The 24,172-nt window shown below is 44.3% G+C and overlaps 1 protein-coding gene across 1 annotated transcript in view; it reads right to left on the reverse strand.

Annotated features, from left to right (window-relative positions):
* C6H10orf67 (chromosome 6 C10orf67 homolog) overlaps positions 1-24,172 on the reverse strand; it is a 148,785-nt gene that overhangs the window by 118,866 nt on the left and 5,747 nt on the right. The window contains exons 3-5 of the mRNA XM_069729559.1: positions 20,906-21,049; positions 16,600-16,674; positions 14,218-14,379 (exon numbers count right to left, since the gene is read on the reverse strand). Coding sequence (XP_069585660.1) covers positions 14,218-14,379; positions 16,600-16,674; positions 20,906-21,049 — 381 coding nt within the window. The remainder of the gene's footprint in view (positions 1-14,217; positions 14,380-16,599; positions 16,675-20,905; positions 21,050-24,172) is intronic.

Consider the following 24,172-nt stretch of genomic DNA (forward strand, 5'->3'; position numbering starts at 1 on the left):
CCTGGTTTAGAAGTCAAGGAGAGGGTGCTGTGTTTGTAGTTGGCGGATGGAGAGTTCTTCTGAAGACAGATGCTGGGACTTGGTTTACATATTCATCCTGATCGTCTATTTAGTTTACTCTACCTATTCCTTCCCTGTGTTACACTCTGTTGTTTGCGAGTATATTTGTATGATTGCAGTTTACCTCTGTCTGTCTGGTGTTTTCCTATACATTTTGGACCCTCACTTCCCTGGGTGGTAGAAGCATCCGATAAGGCTTAAGATAGGAGCTTAGCAAGGTAAGGGACCCCGGCATCTCCACCTGCTGGTTAATCCAGGAGACAGGAATAGATTAGGGCGCCCCCTAGTTCTAGGGATCAAGTAGATGCCCACATCCCCAAGTCACTATGTGACAACTACGTGAGACTACCTCTCTACAATGAAGCTCAGCCACAGGCATAAAAACAGGTATACAAGCATGACAGACATGAAAGCTTTCAGTAGATCCCCCCCCTATCCCTCTCTGCCTATCATGACATGCATGGATGTAGATGGTTGTTGGAAGGGACCCTGATCCCTATTTTCGATCTGTTAAATGAAACCGTCAACATTGATAGCGACAGCTAAGAAGTTAAAACTTCTGCTTTTGGAGCCAACTTTGTTCACAGCAGTTAGACTCCAGAGCCAGCTGTTTAACACAGACACCAGCCACGCTGCATTGAGCATGCTCAGCTCCATACATGCAGTGTGCACATGCCCCATACATGTGGATGTTACAAGTTGAAATCTGGGCATACTGGGCTTCTACGCCCGGACTCACTGGGTGCAGGTTCTAGCCCAGTATGTGAATATAATAACAGTGACTTCATTAGCTTAATTGTAAGTCCAGACTTAGGATATGTTCACACTTTGGACATGCCACCTGATGACGCTTGGTGAAACGTGCGTTGGGGCATAGGGCTACGCACCTAACAGGACTCCACATTATTACTATGTAAATTTGCCTCCTATACCCTATATGAATATGTTAACCAATAGGGAATGTACTGCAACTGATATGTGGGCATACAAACTTTATTGTTTATAGCCTTGAGAGGTTTGTTGTTAGCCCCCCATTGAGCCAGGGGCAAAAACATATCATTGGTGCAGCCGAACAGGGGCCCAAGAGGTAAGGGGGCCCATTTCTACCTCCAAAGGAGATGCATTTTTAGGAGCTCTTGGGCTGCAAAGGGCACAGGGGCCCTTTTCTGTCTATGCGTTGAGCTACTCTGTTTTTTTAACAAAATCTGTTATATTTTATATTTGATAAAGTTGATATAAAGTTGTGAGATATTTTGCAGCACCATTTTTCTTTTGCTTTATTTTGTGGTACTTAGGTGCATCTCTCTTATTCGGCCAGATACTTTTTGGTTATAGGAATATTGGTTGTTCCTAATATGTTCATACTAAGCTGCATGGTGTGGGTTCCTAAAGCGACTCTGCCAGCACAGATAGGCAATCTAAACTAAGTATCGCGGCTCTGTGCACAAAGCTGCAGCCGGTCATTTAAATACACCATCCCATCTGCTTGTTTTCCCTCTGTCTCCACCCCTCTCTTCTTTGATTGACAGCTCTGGCTTGATAACGCCAGAGAGGGGTGGAGTTAGATGGAAAACAAGCAAGTGGGAAGGTGTAGTCAAAAGTTTGGCCGCACCATGATGCATTGAGCGCCTTGGTTTGAACACTCAGTCTGAGCTGACAGAGTCCCTTTAATAGATCCGCATAAAAAAAAGTTTCCAATACTCTTTGAATTCTCTTCCTATTGATTGTGAGTTCTTCTTCTGATGATGTTCTGAGGAAAGAAAAGATGTGATTTTTTCATGTCTTTGAAGCAGATTGCTCATGGAATCCGCCTTGAGATTTTTACACACTGTCAAGTCAAAAGACTGCAAAAAAAATCAAATGCAAGAAAAAAACTCTTCAAATCCACATCAAAAAATTTTCATTGCAGGCTCCACACAGAACAAATAATCGTATCAGCTTGTGAGTTTAGCCAGAAGAGATGGTGCCAGGCTTTTCAAGCAAGCATCATCCAAGGAAAATGTATACGACTCCTTGCGCCTCATCAGTACACTGAATGTTTCAGCATTTGTGACATTACAGAATGCAGGTGGGCAATAGGATAGAAAATAAGACGTGAAGTGAGAGGAATATTCTGAGGCAAAAACTATGTGTGCAGCGATTGATCCATCTTGAGACTATATTTGAGTCTCAGGATGGTGCTTTGTAGGTAGAGTGAGTGAACACTGAGGGTGGGAGTGTGTGAGCTGTGGGACAGATACTGCTCTGCCTCTTTGGAAATGTAGTCCACAAGTAGAGAAGGAAACATTTTTGGAAGTTCAGGATGTAAAAAAATAGAAAACTACAAGGATGACTGCAGGGGGCTAAAATGGAGTTAAAAAAAAGAAGGTAATGGGAGGATTTGGAGACAGCTTTTTGTGTGTCAGAAATATGTTTTTCTAAAATGAATGCTGCACTGTGGTTACAATGGATGATTCACTTAAACAATTCAAGAAGGGTCCGGATGCCTTTCCTGAAAAATATAATATTACAGGTTATGGGTGCTGCATTTTGTGATGGGGCGTTGATCCAGGGAACTAGTCTAATTGCCGTATATGGAATCGAGATGTCACTTTCCCCCTATTAGTGTCTGCCCAGTGGGGTTTGTGCTTTCCTGTGGATCAACATGTTAGGCTATAGGTTGAAATCGATGGACTTAATTTGTCTACCTTCAACCTTAAAAACTATGAAACTGTACTGAGCCCTAATAGTCTTGGTATAGCGCCCTGGGCAGGGAGTTCACTGCGCATGCGCATGCCTTGGATCACTCAATAAATGCGCAACATTCCAGCACTGAAGATAATGACAAATGCTGAAGCAATCAATCAAGACAAAGTTGTCAGGGCAGACAAGGTTTAGAGGGGAACCTGAGCATTTATTTGGCTTGGGACCACCCATTGAACACAAGCAATTTCATTAGCATATGGTAAAATAAAAAATTGTTATTTCTTGCTTTTCTCAGTTGTTTACATGCTAAAGACCCTACCTGGCACTAATACTAGTTCGAAAAGCAGAAAAGCGCTCAAAGATTTCCTTAATTTTGTTTCTTTGTTTACATTTTTACTTTTTTAAATTTTTGCATTTACATTCCCACTAAGGGACTGAACCATGAGTTATAAACACTGCCTCAATATATGGTGCCAAACTGTGTAACTAAGACTGGCATTCTATTAGGCACCATCTCTGGCAGGAGGGCATGGATGGCAAATCCAGGGGTATTCATAAAGCCCCCAGCTGTCACGGCATCGCTGCATTCACTATTGACAGCTGCATCTTAGGGGTTTAACTGCCGGGATCGGAGTTATGTGAAATCCTGGTAATTACTAAAACCGTATAGAATGGTACGTGTGCAGCTCCTAAGCTCCCGCCATACCAGCGCCACACATTTACAGCACCATGCGGAGGTGTCAACGTAGAATCAATTCTCAATTAGATCAATTATTAGGTCTCTAGAGGTCTCAGCATGGTCACAAGAATATTGCCATTCATTGACAGCAAGTAGAGATCTTGAGATTATTTAAGAGCACATTAGAAATGTGTAAATCCTTTCTTTCTTTTAATCTGATGCATATTCTTTATAAAGTTTGGCATTATTTCCCCCAACACCCATTTAACCCCTGTGATTAATGACTGCAAAATGCATGCAAGATGTGTAGAGTGCCGAAGGTATTCCATGTGGGACACCCCCGTATTTGTGAAACAGGACCACCACTGCAGAACAGTCTGATATATAGTCTGAACACAGCCCCTAAGTGCTGCTCTTGCGCCATCGTCTGTCCTAGCAGGGAACAGCATGTCATTAACAATTCAGTCTCTAGCCTTTATGAAAATGCTCATTAGCAAGATGAACAAAGAGCCGGTCCTCCGCAGCTACAGTCGTCTGTTACACTTTAATTTTCAGGTTTTGTTATAGTCTTCTCTGTGCCATCTGTCCACAGCACTGGATTCTGGAGAGGCGGCGGTCTAGATTAGATTGTGAGCAGTGCGGGGCATGGACGTAATAATCTGATGCGGGTATCCGTGCCATCGTCTATGTTATATGTCAGGAGCCTCTACATAGATATATGAAGCCCTTGATGATTGCTACAATACAGGGTTTATATGAAATGGATGGAGATGAAGCTGCGTCCATAATATAGACGTTAGTGCTATATATTAATAGGTTCTCTGGGCTGTGCAAAACTGGGGTGTAGGGTGCCTGTTTGTAGGGGTCCTATACGTGACATATCTGGGTGTATGCCAGTGGGGCACGTTCCTTCTGTTGGAGGCATACATTGGGAGGTCTCCTAACATATTCTTCCGACTAAAGGCACCAAACATGGAGTGGGTGGGTGAATGGATAAGCAGCGCTGATGTAACTGTAATCCAGCTTTCCACAGATTCAGAACAGCAAATAAAGATTTACATTGATTTACAATTTACATTACTGACTCCCAATTTCCCAGTGTATCCAGTTTAAACCACTAACACTGACCTACAAAGCTATCCATAACCTTTCTCCTCCGCATATTTCCAAACTAATCCCTCAATATCTTCCCTCACGTAATCTCCGGTTCTCCCAAGACCTCCTCCTCTCCTCCACACTTATTCACTCCTCACCCAACTGCCTCCAAGACTTCTCCCCCATCCTCTGGAATTCTGTGCCCACCACGTCCGGTTATCCTCCACATTTGGATCCTTCAAAAGAAACCTGAAAACCCACCTCTTCAAAGAAGCTTACAGCCTGTAATGACCACACGGCCACCTCAACACCATCGGAGCTACTGCAACCTCCGACCTACTGTCTCCTTCCCCACAATCCTGTAGAATGTAAGCCCGCAAGGGCAGGGTCCTCTCCCCTCTGTACCAGTCTGTCATTGTTAGTTTGTCTACTGTAAGTGTTATTTGTATTCTGATGTAACCCGGTCTAATGTACAGCATCATGGAATTAATGATACTATATAAATAATAATAACATTATTATACTGATGTAACTGTAACCCAGCTTTCCCCAGATTCAGAACGGCATATAAAGATTGCTAGTACTACTGCTGAACTCATGGGGAGCCACTCAGAACTCATGGGGAGCCCCTCGGATCTCATGGGGAGCCACTCGGATCTTATCAAGAGTCACTCAGATCTCATCAAAAGCCATTCAGATCTCATTGTCTGCCACTTGTATCTCATCGGGATTCACTTGGATGACATCCGGATTCACTCAGATCTCATCGTGAGCCGTTCAGATGTCATTGTGAGCCACTCAGATCTCATTGTCAGCCAGTTGGATCTCATCGGGAGCTATTGGGATCTCATTGTCAGCCACTCAGATATCTTCGGGAGCCACTCAGATCTCATTGTCAGCCTTTCGGATATCATCAGGATTCACTCGGATCTCATCGGGAGCTCCTCATATTTCATTGTTAGCCACTCGGATCTCATCGGGATTCATTCGGATGACATCCAGATTAACTCGGATCTCATCGGGAGGCGCTCCGATCTCATTGTCTGTCACTCTGCTCTCATTGGGGTAACCATTCGGATCTCATCGTTAGCTCCTCAGATCTCATTGTCAGCCTCTCAGACCTCATCGAGAGCCCCTCAGACCTCATCGAGAGCCCCTCAGATCTCATTGTCTGCCACTCTGATATCATCAGGAGCCACTTGGATATCATTATCAGCCACTCAGATCTCATTGGGATTCACTTGGATCTCATCAGGAGCCCCTCAGATCTCATCGTCTGCCACTAGGATCTCATCAGGAATCCCTCAGATCTCATTGTCTGCCACTCAGATCTCATCGGATTCACTCGGATCTCATTGGGAACCATTTATATCTCATCGGGAGACCTTCAGATCTCATTGTCTGCCAGTCGGATCTCATCAGGATTCACTCAGATCTAATTGAGATTCACTCGGACCTCATCAGAAGCTCCTCAGATCTCATTGTCAACCACTCAGATCTCATCAGGAGTTCCTCAGATCTCATCGTCTGCCACTCGGATCTCAACGGGAGCCACTGAGATCTCATCGTGAGCCCCTCAGATCTCATTGTCTGCCACTTGGATCTCATTGGGATTCACTTGGATCTCATCGGGAACCACTCAGATCTCATCGGGAGCCCCTCAGATCTCATTGTCACCACTCGGATCTCATTGGGAGCCACTGAGATCTCATGGTGAGCCCCTCAAATCTCATTGTCTGCCATTCGGATCTCATCGGGATTCACTTGGATCTCATTGGGATTCACACAGATCTCATAGAGAGCCCATCAGATTTCATTGGGAGCCCCTCAGATCTCATTGCCTGCCACTCAGATTTCATCGGGATTCACTCCGATCTCAGATCTCATTGTCAGCCACTTGGATCTCATGGGGAGCCAATCGGATCTCATCAAGAGCTACTCGGATATCATTGCGATTCAGTCAGATCTCATCAGGGTCACTCAGATCTCATTTTCAGCCACTTGGATTTCATCAGGAGCCACTCGTACCTCATCAGGAGCCACTCAGATCTCATAGGAGTTCATCGGGAGTCACTCAAATCTCATTGTAGGCCACTTGGATCTCAATGATAGCACTATTGAAGTCACAAGGAGTCACATAATGCTCATCCACAGTCACAAAGATCTTGGAAGCCACACAAAACTGTCTGGGTGCCACACAAAACTCATCCGGAGCCACATTGAACTCATCCAGGCATTGTCATGGGGTCACTGCGACAGTGTGGCGCCAGAAGACCACAGCACCTGATTACTCCTACTCTGGCGATAAAAAAAAGCACTTCTTCATTTTAACGGTGTTTATACCTTCTGGCAGAACAGGGGTTAATTGGCCATGTTGGAAATCTCTGAGCTCGCAGTTGAGCTCAGTTAGCCACTCCTTTCCCCTTTATAATCTGGGCTCTGATGCAAGTCCTTGTCAGAGTTAGCATTTGCTGCATGGCTTCAGGAGGGAGAGGAGTACATATGAGAAGGTGTTGGAGCAGTTATCTGTGACTGTTGCATAGTTTGTAAGTGTGTGAATTCCCTATCCTTCTCTACTTTTGTTTATTCCCCTACCTCCACACCCCAGTGCATTCCTCTGTTATATGTAAGTGAATAATTTGTATGCCTGGAGTTTTCTGTTAACCCTTGTTTGTGTTGCCTTGTTTGTTGTGTTGGTGTACTACGGTGCACAGTAACGCCCCTCTTCCTTGGATGGGGGAAGAGAACAGACGGAGGGCTGACTCAGTAGATAAGGCAAAGTTGGAGGCCCCGACATCTTCACCTTCAGAAGTATCCTGGCGAATAGGGCGAGCTAGGGCGCCCCCTAGTGTTAGGGACAGGGAAGGAGCCCCTGGTCCCGGGTCACTCGACAGCTGTGTCGTGATAGGCACACTATATAATATATGATCAAAAAACACGCTACTATACTAAATTTTACATTGGCAATTTGCTAACTTTACAGAATAATGAGTGGTACTGATTTTCTAAATAAACAGTCTTTATTTTGTTGCAGTCTTAAGAGTTTTATTCACAAACCGGACAAAATAGGATAGAACATAGCTATAGCTCCTGCTCTTAGCCCCATTACTTATAGTAGAAAAAGATCAGAAAACGTATTTCTTTTCACTTGTCAATTGTTATTTTCTGCTTAAAACTAAATTATTATTAGTATTCTTTATCTAATATATAATTGTCTAAGGGTCACTTCCGTCTTTCTGTCTGTCCTTCTGTCTGTCTGTCACGGATATTCATTGGTCGCGTCCTCTGTCTGTCAAGGAATCCAAGTCGCTGATTGGTCGTGGCAAAACACCCACAAGCATTGCCACGACAAATCAGCGACAGGCGCATTCCGGTGGCAACATGGCCGCTCCTTCCTCCCCGCAGTCAGTGCCTGCTCCGTTCTCCCCTCCAGTCAGCGCTCACACAGGGTTAATGGCAGCGCTAATGGACCGCGTTGTAACGCACTCCATTAATGCAGTCTCAATAGTAAAAAGATCTAATGTTAAAAATAATAAAAAAAAATTAAAAATCATCATATACTCACCCTCCGGCACTTTGCCCGCTCCTCGCGACACTCCGGTGACAGCTCCATGCAAGCGGCAGGTTCCGGTGGCAAGGATGGTATGCGATAAGGACCTGCCATGACATCACGGTCATGTGACCGCGATGTCATCACAGGTCCTGCGCTCATCCAACCCTGGGACCGGAAGCTGCCGCCTGCACCGCACACAGGCGACAGGACTACAAGGGCTCCCTCGGAAGGTGAGTATATGTTTATTTTTTATTTTAAGTCTTTTTTAACCTGTTACATACGTGTCTGGGCAATATACTACGTGGCTGAGCAATATACTATGTGACTGGCCAATATACTACGTGACTGGCCAGTATACTACGTGACTGGGCAATATACTACGTGGCTGTGCTGTATACTACGTCGCTGTGCAATATACTACGTGGCTGGGCAATATGCTACGTGACTGGGCAATATACTACTTGACTGGGCAATATACTACGTGGCTGTGCTGTATACTACGTTGCTCTGCTGTATACTTTGTCGCTCTGTGCTGTGTACTACGTCGCTGTGCAATATACTACGTGACTGGGCATTATACTACTTGACTGAGCAATATATTACGTGGCTCTGTACTGTATACTACATCACTGGGCAATATACTACGTGGCTGGGCAATAACTCCGTGACTGGGCAATATACTACGTGACTGGGCAATATACTACGTGACTGGGCAATATACTACGTGACTGGGCAATATACTACATGACTGGGCAATATACTACGTGGCTGGGCAATATACTACGGGACTGGGCAATTACTCCGTGACTCGGCAATATACTACGTGACTGGGCAATATACTACGTGACTGGGCAATATACTACGTGACTGGGCAATATACTACGTGACTGGGCAATATACTACGTGACTGGACAATATACTACGTGACTGGACAATATACTACGTGACTGGACAATATACTACGTGACTGGGCAATATACTACGTGACTGGACAATATACTACGTGACTGGGCAATATACTACGTGACTGGACAATATACTACGTGACTGGGCAATATACTACGTGACTGGACAATATACTACGTGACTGGGCAATATACTACGTGGCTGGGCAATATACAACGTGGCTGGGCAATATACTACGTGGCTGGGCAATATACAACGTGGCTGGGCAATATACTACGTGACTGGGCAATATACTAGTTGGTTGGGCAATATACTAGGTGGCTGATCAATATACTAGGTTATTGGGCAATATACTACGTGACTGGGCAATATACTACGTGGCTGGGCAATATACTACGTGACTGGGCAATATACTACGTGGCTGGACACTATACTACGTGGACATGCATATTCTAGAATACCCGATGCGTTAGAATCGGGCCACCATCTAGTTTATTTATATAGAACCATTAATTCCATGGTGCTGTACATGAGAAAGGGGTTACATACGGAGTTATAGATATAATTTACAGTAAACAAATTTACAATGACAGACTGGTACAGAGGTGAGAGGACCCTGTCCTTGTGAACTTATGCCAGCAATATAAGGCCTCTTGGTGCTTCATGAAGTTTCCAAAAGTTGCAAGTCCAAATCTGCAATATTAGCAGATGGCCATTGTTTTATTGTCCAGCCAGTTGGTTGACCTGTGGTGTAATTGTATTAAATGACCTGCACATAGCAGAGCTGAAGACTGTATAACCAAAAGATCAATTCTTAATTAGATGTATTCTGAAGTCTGCCACTAGAGGGAGAAGTTGCACAGGGCACGACTACTGTAAAGCTTCACATGATTCTGTTGGTGAGGCCGACATGTGCTATACAAGGCTGTCACCGTCCTGTGCTATACAAGGCTGTCACCGTCCTGTGCTATACAAGGCTGTCACCGTCCTGTGCTATACAAGGCTGTCACCGTCCTGTGCTATACAAGGCTGTCACCGTCCTGTGCTATACAAGGCTGTCACCATCCTGTGCTATACAACGCTGTCACCGTCCTGTGCTATACAACGCTGTCACCATGTTGTGCTAGCTGTCACCATCCTGTGATCCGTTGCTATACAAGCCTGTCACCGTCCTGTGCTATACAAGGCTGTCACCGTCCTGTGCTATACAAGCCTGTCACCGTCCTGTGCTATACAAGCCTGTCACCGTCCTGTGCTATACAAGCCTGTCACCGTCCTGTGCTATACAAGGCTGTCACCGTCCTGTGCTATACAAGCCTGTCACCGTCCTGTGCTATACAAGGCTGTCACCGTCCTGTGCTATACAAGCCTGTCACCGTCCTGTGCTATACAAGCCTGTCACCGTCCTGTGCTATACAAGCCTGTCACCGTCCTGTGCTATACAAGGCTGTCACCGTCCTGTGCTATACAAGGCTGTCACCGTCCTGTGCTATACAAGCCTGTCACCGTCCTGTGCTATACAAGGCTGTCACCGTCCTGTGCTATACAAGCCTGTCACCGTCCTGTGCTATACAAGGCTGTCACCGTCCTGTGCTATACAAGCCTGTCACCGTCCTGTGCTATACAAGCCTGTCACCGTCCTGTGCTATACAAGGCTGTCACCGTCCTGTGCTATACAAGGCTGTCACCGTCCTGTGCTATACAAGGCTGTCACCGTCCTGTGCTATACAAGGCTGTCACCACCCTGTGCTATACAAGCCTGTCACCGTCCTGTGCTATACAAGCCTGTCACCGTCCTGTGCTATACAAGGCTGTCACCGTCCTGTGCTATACAAGCCTGTCACCGTCCTGTGCTATACAAGCCTGTTACCGTCCTGTGCTATACAAGGCTGTCACCGTCCTGTGCTATACAAGGCTGTCACCGTCCTGTGCTATACAAGGCTGTCACCACCCTGTGATATATAAGGCTGTTACCGTCCTGTGCTATACAAGGCTGTCACCGTCCTGTGCTATACAAGGCTGTCACCACCCTGTGATATATAAGGCTGTCACCGTCCTGTGCTATACAAGGCTGTCACCGTCCTGTGCTATACAAGGCTGTCACCGTCCTGTGCTATACAAGGCTGTCACCGTCCTGTGCTATACAAGGCTGTCACCACCCTGTGATATATAAGGCTGTTACCATCCTGTGCTATACAAGCCTGTCACCGTCCTGTGCTATACAAGCCTGTCACCGTCCTGTGCTATACAAGCCTGTCACCGTCCTGTGCTATACAAGGCTGTCACCGTCCTGTGCTATACAAGCCTGTCACCGTCCTGTGCTATACAAGCCTGTCACCGTCCTGTGCTATACAAGGCTGTCACCGTCCTGTGCTATACAAGGCTGTCACCGTCCTGTGCTATACAAGCCTGTCACCGTCCTGTGCTATACAAGCCTGTCACCGTCCTGTGCTATACAAGGCTGTCACCGTCCTGTGCTATACAAGCCTGTCACCGTCCTGTGCTATACAAGGCTGTCACCGTCCTGTGCTATACAAGCCTGTCACCGTCCTGTGCTATACAAGCCTGTCACCGTCCTGTGCTATACAAGGCTGTCACCGTCCTGTGCTATACAAGCCTGTTACCGTCCTGTGCTATACAAGCCTGTCACCGTCCTGTGCTATACAAGGCTGTCACCGTCCTGTGCTATACAAGGCTGTCACCGTCCTGTGCTATACAAGGCTGTCAACGTCCTGTGCTATACAAGGCTGTCACCGTCCTGTGCTATACAAGGCTGTCACCACCCTGTGATATATAAGGCTGTTACCATCCTGTGCTATACAAGGCTGTCACCACCCTGTGATATATAAGGCTGTTACCATCCTGTGCTATACAACGCTGTCACCCCCATACTTCTATTTACCATGGGAAACACCTTGTGCATTGAAATGATCACAAAGTTGTATGTTTTCTTCCCCTCACAAAGAATAATAGAAATCACATGGTGATGGGGACTTTCATGCATGTACAGGCATACTGCGTAAATCGCATTTGCATTTAAATAGAAAAAACACGCTTATTGCACACATTTTTTCAGTTGTATTTTTTTCTCTCCATGTGAAAAAGATATTGTGTTTAATTACACTTTTTATGTGCCATCATATCCCAGTGTTGCTATGTGTTAAAGGGGTTGTCCAAGCATGTGGTTCAAATCTGCAGTCATTCGTTGTGACAGAAGACATGCGAATCCTCACAGAGCGCAATCACAAGTATGGGATTTGCTTAGATGTGGACACATGCAGACTAGACGTGAGTGGCCTCACTCAGTACAAGTGAACTGAGCGAGGCCAGACACGTCTAGTCAGAATGTGGTTGGAAGTATGCAAATTACATACTCGTGGCCACAAGACCGCCCATTCCTGGAGAATCCTGACAGCACGCACTGTGTGTACTGTGAGCAGGGCACTGGAGTCAAGAGTCGATGTCCATTTTGGTGAAGTTTGAGTCGGTATGAAATGGACCAACTCTGAAAATATATAATAAATTGGGTATAGTGGTTCGGTACAGGATGTGCTGTAATTTTTTTTCACAAGAATTTGGGAAAGTTATGAAATGTCCTATAAATGTCTATTCTGCTCCTGATCCAAGAATACTGGCTTTTAGTTGAGATGAATCTGTGCTGCACTTTATGCACATGCTCAGTAGTGACCAGTGCTGTGGAGTCGTAGTGGAGATTAATCTGTGCTGCACTTTATGTACATGCTCAGTAGTGACCAGTGCTGTGGAGTCATAGATGAGATGAATCTGTGCTGCACTTTATGTACATGCTCAGTAGTGACCAGTGCTGTGGAGTCATAGATGAGATGAATCTGTGCTGCACTTTATGTACATGCTCAGTAGTGACCAGTGCTGTGGAGTCATAGATGAGATGAATCTGTGCTGCACTTTATGTACATGCTCAGTAGTGACCAGTGCTGTGGAGTAGTATACAAGATGAATCTGTGCTGCACTTTATGCACATGCTCAGTAGTAAGGCAGTGCTGTGGAGTAGTATACGAGATGAATCTGTGCTGCACTTTATGCACATGCTCAGTAGTGAGGCAGTGCTGAGGAGTCAGGAGTCAGGGAAATCGAGGAGTCGGAGCTTTGGCTTACCGACTCGACATCCCTGGCTGTGATGATTTCCATGTCTGCAATCACATAGAGTAACTGCAGACTTGAACCCTATCATGGACAACCCCTTTATGGTAAGCTTGGCAACATTGGTAAAATACTTTTTTTTTTTTTAGAAAGCTCAGCATGATCTTTCGATGTCTCCTTCTGCTTGTTTTCTCACTATGCTCCACACTTCTCCCCCCTCAACAGAGTATAATAGGAGGTGTAACATGACACCTCACTGTGTTGACAGTCTGTTTTGTCCAGAGCAAGATAGTGTTGAGCTGCATGGATGATAAATTCAGGCAGCCGGAGGTGGCTAATAAGTGGAGAAAGAAGAAGACTTCTATGTAATACGACAGTTTCTTAATCCCTTAAGGACCGAGCCACTTTGTACGCTAATGACCAAGACTCATTTTTTTAATTCTGACCACTGTCACTTTATGTGATAACTCTGGAATGCATCAACTGATCCCAATGATTTTGAGACTGCTTTTTCACGGCATATTGTACTTTATAATAGTTGTAAAATTTGCTCGATATGACTTACATTTATTTGTGAGAATAGCGGAAATTTGGTGAAAAGTTTCACATTTTTCAAACATTTCATTCTTATGCCCTTAAATTAGAGAGTCAAGTCACACAAAATATTGTATTTTTCGCTTTATAAGACGCACCTGATTATAAGACGCACCCCCAAATTTGGTGAAGAAAAAGAGAAAAAAAATATTTTTTTATGTTAAATGGGGGTCTGTCTTATAATACCAGTGTCCGTCTTACAAATCATATGTCCCTCATCCTGGTATCTATATAACCCCCATCCTTGTGCTGGCACATGACCCCCTGTGCTGCTGTCAGGCACATGCCCCCCTGGTCACTATATGCTCCCTGTGCTGCTGGCATAGGTGCTAAAGAACGATTGCTCAGTCCTGGAGGATGTCAGTGGCGGGCCCGTCTTCCTGACTTATTTCCAATACGTGACCTCATCCACCGTGATTGATGGTGTAAATGATGGAATAAGCGATGGCACAATTAACGGACGTAATATCAGCGATTCATCCATCATTAATTGCGATGCGACAAGTCATGGCTCGACCTTCCTTACCTGTTTCGGTTGCTCACTTTCTACCATTTCTGATATTTGTGCTTCCAGTGATTGGATTACCAGGTCTTTCTCAATGATCTTTCTTCGTAATTCTTGGATTTTGGCAGAATCGGCCTGAGAGTCGACACTTTTCAGTAAGTCTGAGTTCGCATTGTAATGTTTCTGTTAAAAAAAAAAAAAAGTAAAATACAGTGAATGCGACAAATAGTGTAGCAAGAAAATATCAAAAACCCTATGGAGAGGGACTTATAAAAATCCCAAAAGAGAACAATGCTGGAGTAAGATGCGCCAAATGTATTAAATTCTGCACATGCGTCAATAAGGCTATATGCAGACGTTCAGGAAAGTGTCCAGAATCTTCCTGAGCAAATCCGGACTTTTTCCGCAGGAAATCCGCATGCGTTTTGTTTCTCATTGTTATCGTGTTTTTTTGCAGATTTTTCGCTTTTTTCCCGCAACTTCCCAATGCAATAATATTGCGGCAAAAATTAATGAACATGTTGCGTTTTTTACCTCGATGCGTTTTTTTTTTCGTGGAAAAAAAAGCAGCATGTGCACAAACATTGTGGAATGCATTAAAAATGATGAGATGCTTATGTAAGCGGTTTTTTAGCATTTTTTTCTGCGGAAAACGGCCGAAAAAATGCGAAAAAAACAAGAAAAATCCTGAACGTGTGCACATAGCTTAAATGTGGTGCATTTTGGACAGAAATCTGCACCTACTATAAATGCGCATTGATCATTTCTATAAATTCCAGGTATTACTTAGAACAAATCGACCTTGATATTTTCAAAAACTGGCATAAATAGAACATTTGATTAATTTCACCATATGAATTTTATACTGACTTACAGGGGTATTCCCATCTCCAAGAGCCTACCCCAATATGTAGAAGGTGTTATAATAATAATAATAATAATATCAGCAAATACTTCCAATTAGCAATGTCTTATAGTTCTTCTGATTAGCTATGTCAATAACCCCATGTGCAGGGCACTGCAGTAGTTAGGTACCAATGGTTACGGCAACTAACTGTCGCTAGATGAGTGGTCATAACCATGTATACTTAAGCTACTGCAATGCCTGCACATGAGGAAAGCGACATAGTGAATCAGAAGAACTATCCTACATTTCTAATTGGAGGTATTTGCTAATATTATTATTACACCTACTACATATTGGGATAGGATTTTGGAGTTGGGAATACCCCTTTAATTCAGAATATTTTAAACAAAAAAAGGTTCAGAATTTGTTAAAAAAAAAAAAAGCAATAATTTCCCAACCAATCCCTCAGCACTCTGTCCTGACTCCGCCCACTCCCCTGCGGCTCTCTACTTCCTGCTGCAGCATTCTAAGAACACATGATCACTGCAGCCAATCACTGGCTGAGCAGTCATTTCCTGTGTGTCAAGAGGGATCAGGAATTTGAGACCAACAGGGAATCCAGAACACATCGGAAAGGGATTTTTTTTCTTTTAATGCAATTCAAAGCATTTTCATTTTAAAAAGTTGTAGATGAGAAAGACCCCTTTTAAAGGGAATGTGAGATAAGAAAACGACCAATTGTTTAAATCAGGATTTTATGTCGAATGCTTTTTTTTTTTTTACTTTTTACATTTTTGATAATATTTTTCAGATCACTATCTACTGTGAGGGGTTGACTCACTCAGCTGCTTGCAAATGTCGACCCAGGACCGCTTCTTGTGGTAAATCCCATGCTGGTTTATTATGGTACAGCAAAAAACTGTAGAAGGGTTCAGCACTGTAAACATGGCCTTTCTGGCATAACGGCAAAACAAAAGATAATGTACTGCAAAGTCCTTATATCTGGGGGGTTCGCCCGCTCAGACCACCAGGTGTCTTCAGCTCCTCCTGGAGCCACGTCTGGAGTCTCTCCTCTCCACACCACAACACAGAGGAAAAAAAAAACGTGGCTGCACATTTAACATCCCAGCCACAGCCTTGAGGTGGAGATATGGTGAGTAGGCGTCCCGCCCATCTCTGACCTACTCACCTAAAAACCTGTCCCTTATCATGGCCGATTAACTCCTTCAGCACATAACATGCGGAAGAGAAACTTATGGGCGTCTAGATCACGAAAGAACGCAACCTTCAAGACACATATCTCCCCTCACATACAGTGCCAGTGACACTACTACATTTTCACACTGACCACTAGGCTTAATATTAGACTCCTTCTTCCTGTAAAAGCAAATGTCTTTATTTTATAACTTACTGTCAGTTTTGTCCAATTTTAACGCCTTTAACGGAAATCAGGCAAAATGCCACAAAATATGTCAATTTATTAAAAAAGAAATAATGTAGATTTACCAAACCTGCGATAGGGCTAGAACCCCTCACCTTTGTGGTGCCGCACTCACCTCATACTTGGATCTTATTACAGCGAGGGCATCGATCAGCTGCTGCTGAAAGCTTTTCCTAAGTGTCGAGACTTTCTGCAAATCACAGATGGGAAAAAAAAGGTCTTACAGTTAAAGGCTGAAGTTACACTAGCGTATAAAAAAAAATGGTCTGATGTTGATCCAGAAAAGTAGGAAGAGTGTCATGCGAGTATAATACGATTTTTCTCAACTAGCATCGGTATGATATGCGTATACAATCCGTATGCAATGCATTTTTAACATCAGATTTTACAAACTGTAATTCTCTAAGCAATTTAAAGCTGGCTTACAAAACTAATAAAGCAATCTTATATAAAGATATAGATAGATGATAGAATAGATAGAGATAGATAGAATAAATAGGATAGATGTCCTGCAGATATGTAAGGTCACAAGCCCCTTACATATAAACTAGCACCCTTTAGTGTTTTTCATATGACACTAAAGAGTGTTTAACCTTATTTAACCTATTAAATAATAAAAAATGGCATGGGGCTCTCCTTGTTTTTAATAACCAGCCAAGGAAAAGCAGACAGCTTTGAGCTGGTCTTATTAGTCTGGGAAGGGGACAATAACCATGAAGCTTCCCAGCCTATTAATATCAGCTCCCAGCTGTCTGCTTAGCCTTTACTGGTTATTAAAAATGGGGAACCTAAAAAAATTACCTGGGGTTCCCTCTACTTTTAATATGGACAAAAAAAGAAGACAAGGCACTACCGTAAAGCCCGCACACTACACCACAAAGTTATACCAAAATATCAAATTTTATTGGGTACACCATAACAGCAAAAAAACATTAAAACACAAGTAAAAACAGAACAACACCCCACTCCTGGACCCCCTTAGAGATAGAATGCATCCATGTAATACACAATAGAGCAAATGGGAGGACATATGTAATAACAAAAATACAAATATACATAAACAATGATCATAACATATCCAACCATAAATGTATAGAGTATGCTATAGATGCACTTCCCCTGACGAAGCCGTACGGGTTACGGCGATACGCGTTGGGTCACACCCCGCTCTGGTTTCCATCTGTGACCCCCCTTTTTGGGTTGGTATCCTCCTTTTCCCGCTGATATGTGCATGATTTTGCCTCTTACATCTTTGCCTGGCTTTATCGCATCCTTACATACGATGGGGTTTTGATCCACATTTAAACCAGTTCTTTGGGGCCATTGTATCATTGGTTTATAGATATATATTCGGTTGTCCCATTAGGATCCATTTTAGCTATTGCTAGGCTATGGCATACTTTACGTGTATTTAGGGGTGTTTTTAGGGGGTCTCTCCTATTTTAGGTGCATTTATAGCATACTCTATACATTTATGGTTGGATATGTTATGATCATTGTTTATGTATATTTGTATTTTTGTTATTACATATGTCCTCCCATTTGCTCTACTGTGTATTACATAGATGCATTCTATCTCTAAGGGGGTCCAGGAGTGGGGTGTTGTTCTGTTTTTACTTGTGTTTTAATGTTTTTTTGCTGTTATGGTGTACCCAATAAAATTTGATATTTTGGTATAACTTTGTGGTATAGTGTGCGGGCTTTACGGTAGTGCCTTGTCTTCTTTTTTTGTCCATATTGTTTTATACTACCGGCCTTGGCACCTCCCCTTTATTTAGATTATAGTTGTGCGCCTTATTTCTTCCTATTACACCCCCTACTTTTAATAACCAGCAAAGGCTAAGCAGACCGCTGCAGGCTTATATCAAACTACTAACACTGATCTACAAAGCCATCCACAACCTGTCCCCTCCCTATATCTCTGAACTAATCTCCCAATATCTTCCCTCACGTAATCACCAATCCTCCCAAGACCACCTTCTCTCCTCCACACTTATTCGTTCCTCACACAACCGCCTCCAAGATTTCTCCCGAATATCCCCCATCCTCTGGAATTCCATGCCTCAACACGTCCGACTATCCACCACCCTCGGCTCCTTCAGACAGAACCTGAAAACCCATCTCTTCAAGAAAGCCTACAGCCTGCAATAACCTTTCTGCCGCCTCACCATCACCAGAGCTGCCGCCTCGCCATCGCCAGAGCCGCCGCCTCGCCCTTATCTTCGGTCTCTCCCACCCTTTTTCCCATAGAATGTAAGTCCACAAGGACTCTGTACCAGTCTGTACCAGTCTGTCTGTCTGTCCCCTCTGTACCAGTCTGTCACTGTAAACCTGCTTACTATAATCGATATCTATAACCCTGTATGTAACCCCTTTCTCATGTACAGCACCATGGAATTAATGGTGCTATATAAATTAATAATAATAATAATATTAATAGGCTGGGAAGGTCCATGGATATTGGCCCCTTCCCAGACTAATAACACCAGCTCACAGCTGTCTGTTTTCCCTCAGCTGGTTATTAAAAATAGGGGGGGACCTCTATACAAGTATAGAGAACTACACCCGCAAAGCACAGACTATATATCTTACTAACATATTTCTATCTATTTTATTCTGACGGTTCGGGCAGTGAATTTACTGTACTTGGCTGATGAAATGTCGGGTCTCCTTTGTGATATGTGTGGAAAATTGGACGGAATACGCAGAAAAAACAGGCAACTGAGCCTTGACGGTTGCACTCGTCCGATTTATATGCCAGTGTGGGCGAGCCCAAAAGGAGAGCAAGTATCTGCAAGCTAAAAAGCATCCTATATGGCTAACCAAAGAGGAGATTCCCCCTGGCAACCTGCGGAGTGCAGAATACAGAAGTGGAATATGGAATAGATAAATTATACATACATAATAAGTGACAATAAGGCCCTGGGTGGTTCGGTCTGCGGAAAATGCAGATATTTTTTAGCTGTATGTAAATTATAAAAAGAGCTTCAGTCTGCACAGCTCGAGGTCACAGCTCCAATTCCCAGGCATGGTAAGGGGTTCATGTTTATGTGCTGAATGTAAAACAGTTTTACCACCCGAAGAATAAAAATTGTCCTCTAAGAGGCAGAAGCTGTCCCTCCAGTTCCCACTACTGTAGGTGTATGCGTTTTTTTACCCCTGCGGTTTTCTATAATGGAATGCGTACAAAAACACTGCAGATTCACAAAAAAGAAGTAACATGCTACTTCTTTTAAACCGCAGCATTTCCGCAGCGGATTTTCCGCAAAGTGTGCATAGCATTTTTTTTTTCTCATTGATTTACATTGTACTGTTAATCAATTGCGGATCTGCAGTGTTTCTGCACCGCAAAAAACACCTGCGGATCCGCAGAGAATCCGCAACGTGTGCACACAGCCTTAGCCACAAGTTTCCACGGTTAATACAGCACAATTATCAGCATTTCAGAAGTTTTTAAGCTTTTATTTATAAATTAATCAAGTTTATGCAAGGACTAAAGATTTACAGTGCTGACCCTTATATTATCAAGACTTCTGCCCTTCACCCTGAGCCAAATCCTGACTGATAATGGCCTATTCTTGCCTAATTAGTGCTTGGAGTGTATCACAATTTGGGCAGGTGCAGACAACTGTATTATTGATCCGAGCCGATCTGACAAAACCGTGGATCGCAGCCAGACCAATGTTTGACTCATGTCAGAGACTGAGGAAATAAGTTGCAGCACGCACGATTTGTATTGCCTATTCGGGTCGCACTTGGCCATGAAAGTCAATGAGTCTGTGGAAATCATTGGACTGCACTCAGATGACATCTGAGTGCAGTCGAATTTCTATGCACTGACACAATGGAGACATTTTGTTCTCCATTTTCTCCTCACAGTGTGAAAGACTCGGATCACACTATGTTCATACTCTGATCAGATTGTCGTTTGTATAATCGGCCCGATTCTCTCAGAGGAGAGAATGTACAGCCGTCTGGACCGAACCTTTCTGTGTTTTTGTTTGCTCATCCGCTTTTCTCAGGATTAATCACAGAATCTCAATGGTATTCTGGGCCATGGACCCAAAATGTCAACATTTTCTTCACCAATCCATGTAGTTATCACTTATGCCTTCTGACATGGTCTCCGTCCTTTTGCCCCCAGAAGACATCCATCATGTCAGGGCGAATTGGAGAAATCTTGAAGAATCAGAGTTATCACCACTAAATATTGAGCCTTTGCATAAACTTGATTTTTTTTTTTAAAAAGTGTAAAAACTTCTGAAATGCTGATAATTGTACTTCAGTGAACGAAGAAACATCTGACTACGAGATCTAAAAACACTGAAGCGGCAAACGTTGGGCAGCACCGTACTATGGCGGCTTGTCTGTGAGACCCCCTTACATACCCTATATACAAGCTATACAATAATTAACGTTACCTTTTTGTGAACCATTTCCAGATCCCGCACAGTATCATTCATACGATTGTAAAGCTCCAGTGCTTGAGCCTCAATTTTCTGATTATATTCCATTTGTAGAACGTTTTTTTGCAAAACGACATCTTTCTTCAAAGTGTCGAGAGACTAGAATAAGACCGAGAAGAGAAGCAAAAACATATTCAGCACATTAGCAAAACACAGGGGACAGACAGAATGCAAAACTATTTGCTAATTTGCCTGGAGACCCTTATTTTTGATATATTTCTTATGTTAAATGCCTTGGAATCAGAGAAAGGGGAGGACCAGGCTGAAGAATAGCGCAGACTAAGGATATTTCCGTAGGTCAGATATACAGTTACATAGTACAGGATCAGTATTGTGGCTTTATAAAGTCTCTACCGCATGCTGCAGAGAAAATCCACAGTGGAAATTGATCGGAGCTGTGGATTTAATGATAAATTATGCTGTTATTAGAGATGGTCCGAATCAATTCGAAGGACCAGATCCAGCAGCATGTCAGCAATCTGTGGCCGCTGGACAGGACCTCCTGCCTTACAGCATCCTCGGCTCTTCTTTCGATTAGCTGGCCTGGCATGACACCACCATTGTGGAGCAACGCACAGACCCGACTAATCTATTGGGTTAGTAATGAGGGGGTCTATAGGCCCCTCTCCATTACTAACACCAGGGCTTGATGTTCGACAATTCAACCCCCAAGCCCCATTACCCTGATTGCCACCGCCCCAGGGCTATCAGGAAAAGCCAAGGCTAAGTGCCAGAATTGGCGCATCTAATGTGATTCCCCAAGTCTGGGGCGGCTGTGGGCTGCTACCGACCTGTGTATCTAATCCTCATCCTGCGTGATACGCCCCAGAGCAGAGTATCTATTCCCCATCCAGTGTGATACGCCCCAGACCCGCATGTCTAATCCCAATCCTGCGTGATACGCCCCAGAGCAGAGTATCTATTCCCCATCCAGTGTGATACGCCCCAGACCCTCGTGTCTAATCCCAATCCTGCGTGATACCAACTGTTTTCCCCTCATGGTCAAACATGCCTCAATCACTCCTATCCTCAAAAAGCCCTCTCTTCACCCATCCTCAGTATCTAGCTATTGGCCAATATCACTCCTCCCCTTTGCTTCAAAACTACTGGAACAACACGTCCATCTTGAACTATCCTCCCACCTCTCTTCCTGCTCCCTCTTCGACCGCTTACAATCTGGCTTTCGGCCGCACCACTCTACTGAAACTGCCCTAACTAAGGTCACCAATGACCTGCTGACTGCCAAAGCCAAGCGACACTACTCGATCATCCTCCTCCTGGACCTCTTCTCCGCCTTTGACACAGTGGACCACTCCCTATTACTACAGACCCTCTCATCTCTTTTCATCACAGACTTGGCCCTATCCTGGATCTCGTCATACCTAAAAGAACGGACATTCAGAGTCTCCCACTCGCACACCACCTCCTCACCTCGCCCCCTATCTGTCGGAGTCCCACAAGGTTCAGTCCTAGGGCCCCTGTTCTTCTCCATTTACACCTTTGGCCTGGGACAGCTCATAGAATCTCACGGCTTTCAGTATCACCTCTATGCTGACGACACACAGATCTACATCTCTGGACCAGATATCACCTCCGTACTAACCAGAATCCCTCAATGTCTGTCCACTATTTCATCCTTCTTCTCCGCTAGATTTCTAAAACTTAACACGGGCAAAACAGAATTCATCATCTTTCCCCCATCTCACTCGACTCCCCCAACAGACCTATCCATTAAAGTAAACGGCTGCCCCATCTCCCCAGTCCCACAAGCTTGCTGCCTCGGGGTAATCCTTGACACTGATCTCTCCTTCAAACCACATATCCAAGCCCTTTCCACTTCCTGCCGACTTCAACTCAAAAACATCTCCAGGATCCGCACATTCCTAAACCTAGAGCCTGCAAAAACCCTAGTCCATGCCCTCATCATCTCCCGCCTTGACTACTGCAACCTCCTGCTCTGTGGCCTCCCCTCTAATACTCTCACACCCCTCCAATCTATTCTAAACTCTGCTGCCCGACTAATCCACCTGTCCCCTTGCTATTCCCCGGCCTCTCCCCTCTGTCAATCTCTGCACTGGCTCCCCATTGCCCAGAGACTCCAGTACAAAACCCTAACCATGCCATACAAAGCCATCCACAACCTGTCTCCTCCATACATCTGTGACCTCATCTCCCAGTACTTACCTACACGCAACCTCTGATCCTCACAAGATCTCCTTCTCGACTCCCCTCTTATCTCCTCTTCCCACAATCGCATACAAGATGCCTCATGTGCTTCCCCCCTACTCTGGAATTCTCTACCCCAACACATCAGACTCTCGCCTACTGTGGAAATCTTCAAAAGGAACCTGAAGACCCACCTCTTCCGACAAGCCTACAACCTGCAGTAACCACAGATAGACCAAACCGCTGCACGACCAGCCCTACCCTCACCTACTGTATCCTCACCCATCCCTTGTAGACTGTGAGCCCTCGCGGGCAGGGTCCTCTCTCCTCCTGTACCAGTTGTGAGTGACCTGTATTGATTAAGATTATTGTGCCTGTTTTTTATTATGTGTACTCCTCCTCACATGTAAAAGCGCCATGGAATAAATGGCGCTATAATAATAATAAATAATAATAATAATATGCCCCAGACCCATGTATCTAATCCCACCATAGGCATGGGTGAAACGTCCCAGACCCGTGTATCTTATTTCATCATGGACATGCATAATACACCCCAGACCCATGTAGCTAATCCCATCATGTGAGATATGCCTCAGACCCATGCATCTATTCAAATCATTCCTATGCATGTTATGCTCCAGACCCATGTAGCTAATCCCATCATGCGAGATATGCCTCAGACCCATGCATCTATTCAAATCATTCCTATGCATGTTATGCTCCAGACCAGTGTATCTAATCCCATCATGGGCACGCGAGGTACACCCCAGATGCGTATATCAAATCACATCATGCGAGATACAGCACAGACCAGTGTATCCAATCCCATCATGGGCATGGGTGATTCGCCCCATACCCGTGTATATAATCCCATCATTGGAATAGATGATACGTCCCAGGCCCGTGTATCTAATCCCATCATGCAAGACATGCCCCAGACCCGTGTATCTAATCCCATCATGCAAGACATGCCCCAGACCAGTGACCTATATCTAGACATGCGGAGTGAAACACACGCTGGATTTCATTGCAACACGTGATACACTCCATGTA

This window comes from Ranitomeya imitator, chromosome 6 (assembly GCF_032444005.1).
Source record: "Ranitomeya imitator isolate aRanImi1 chromosome 6, aRanImi1.pri, whole genome shotgun sequence".
In the NCBI taxonomy this organism is placed as follows: Eukaryota; Metazoa; Chordata; class Amphibia; order Anura; family Dendrobatidae; genus Ranitomeya; species Ranitomeya imitator.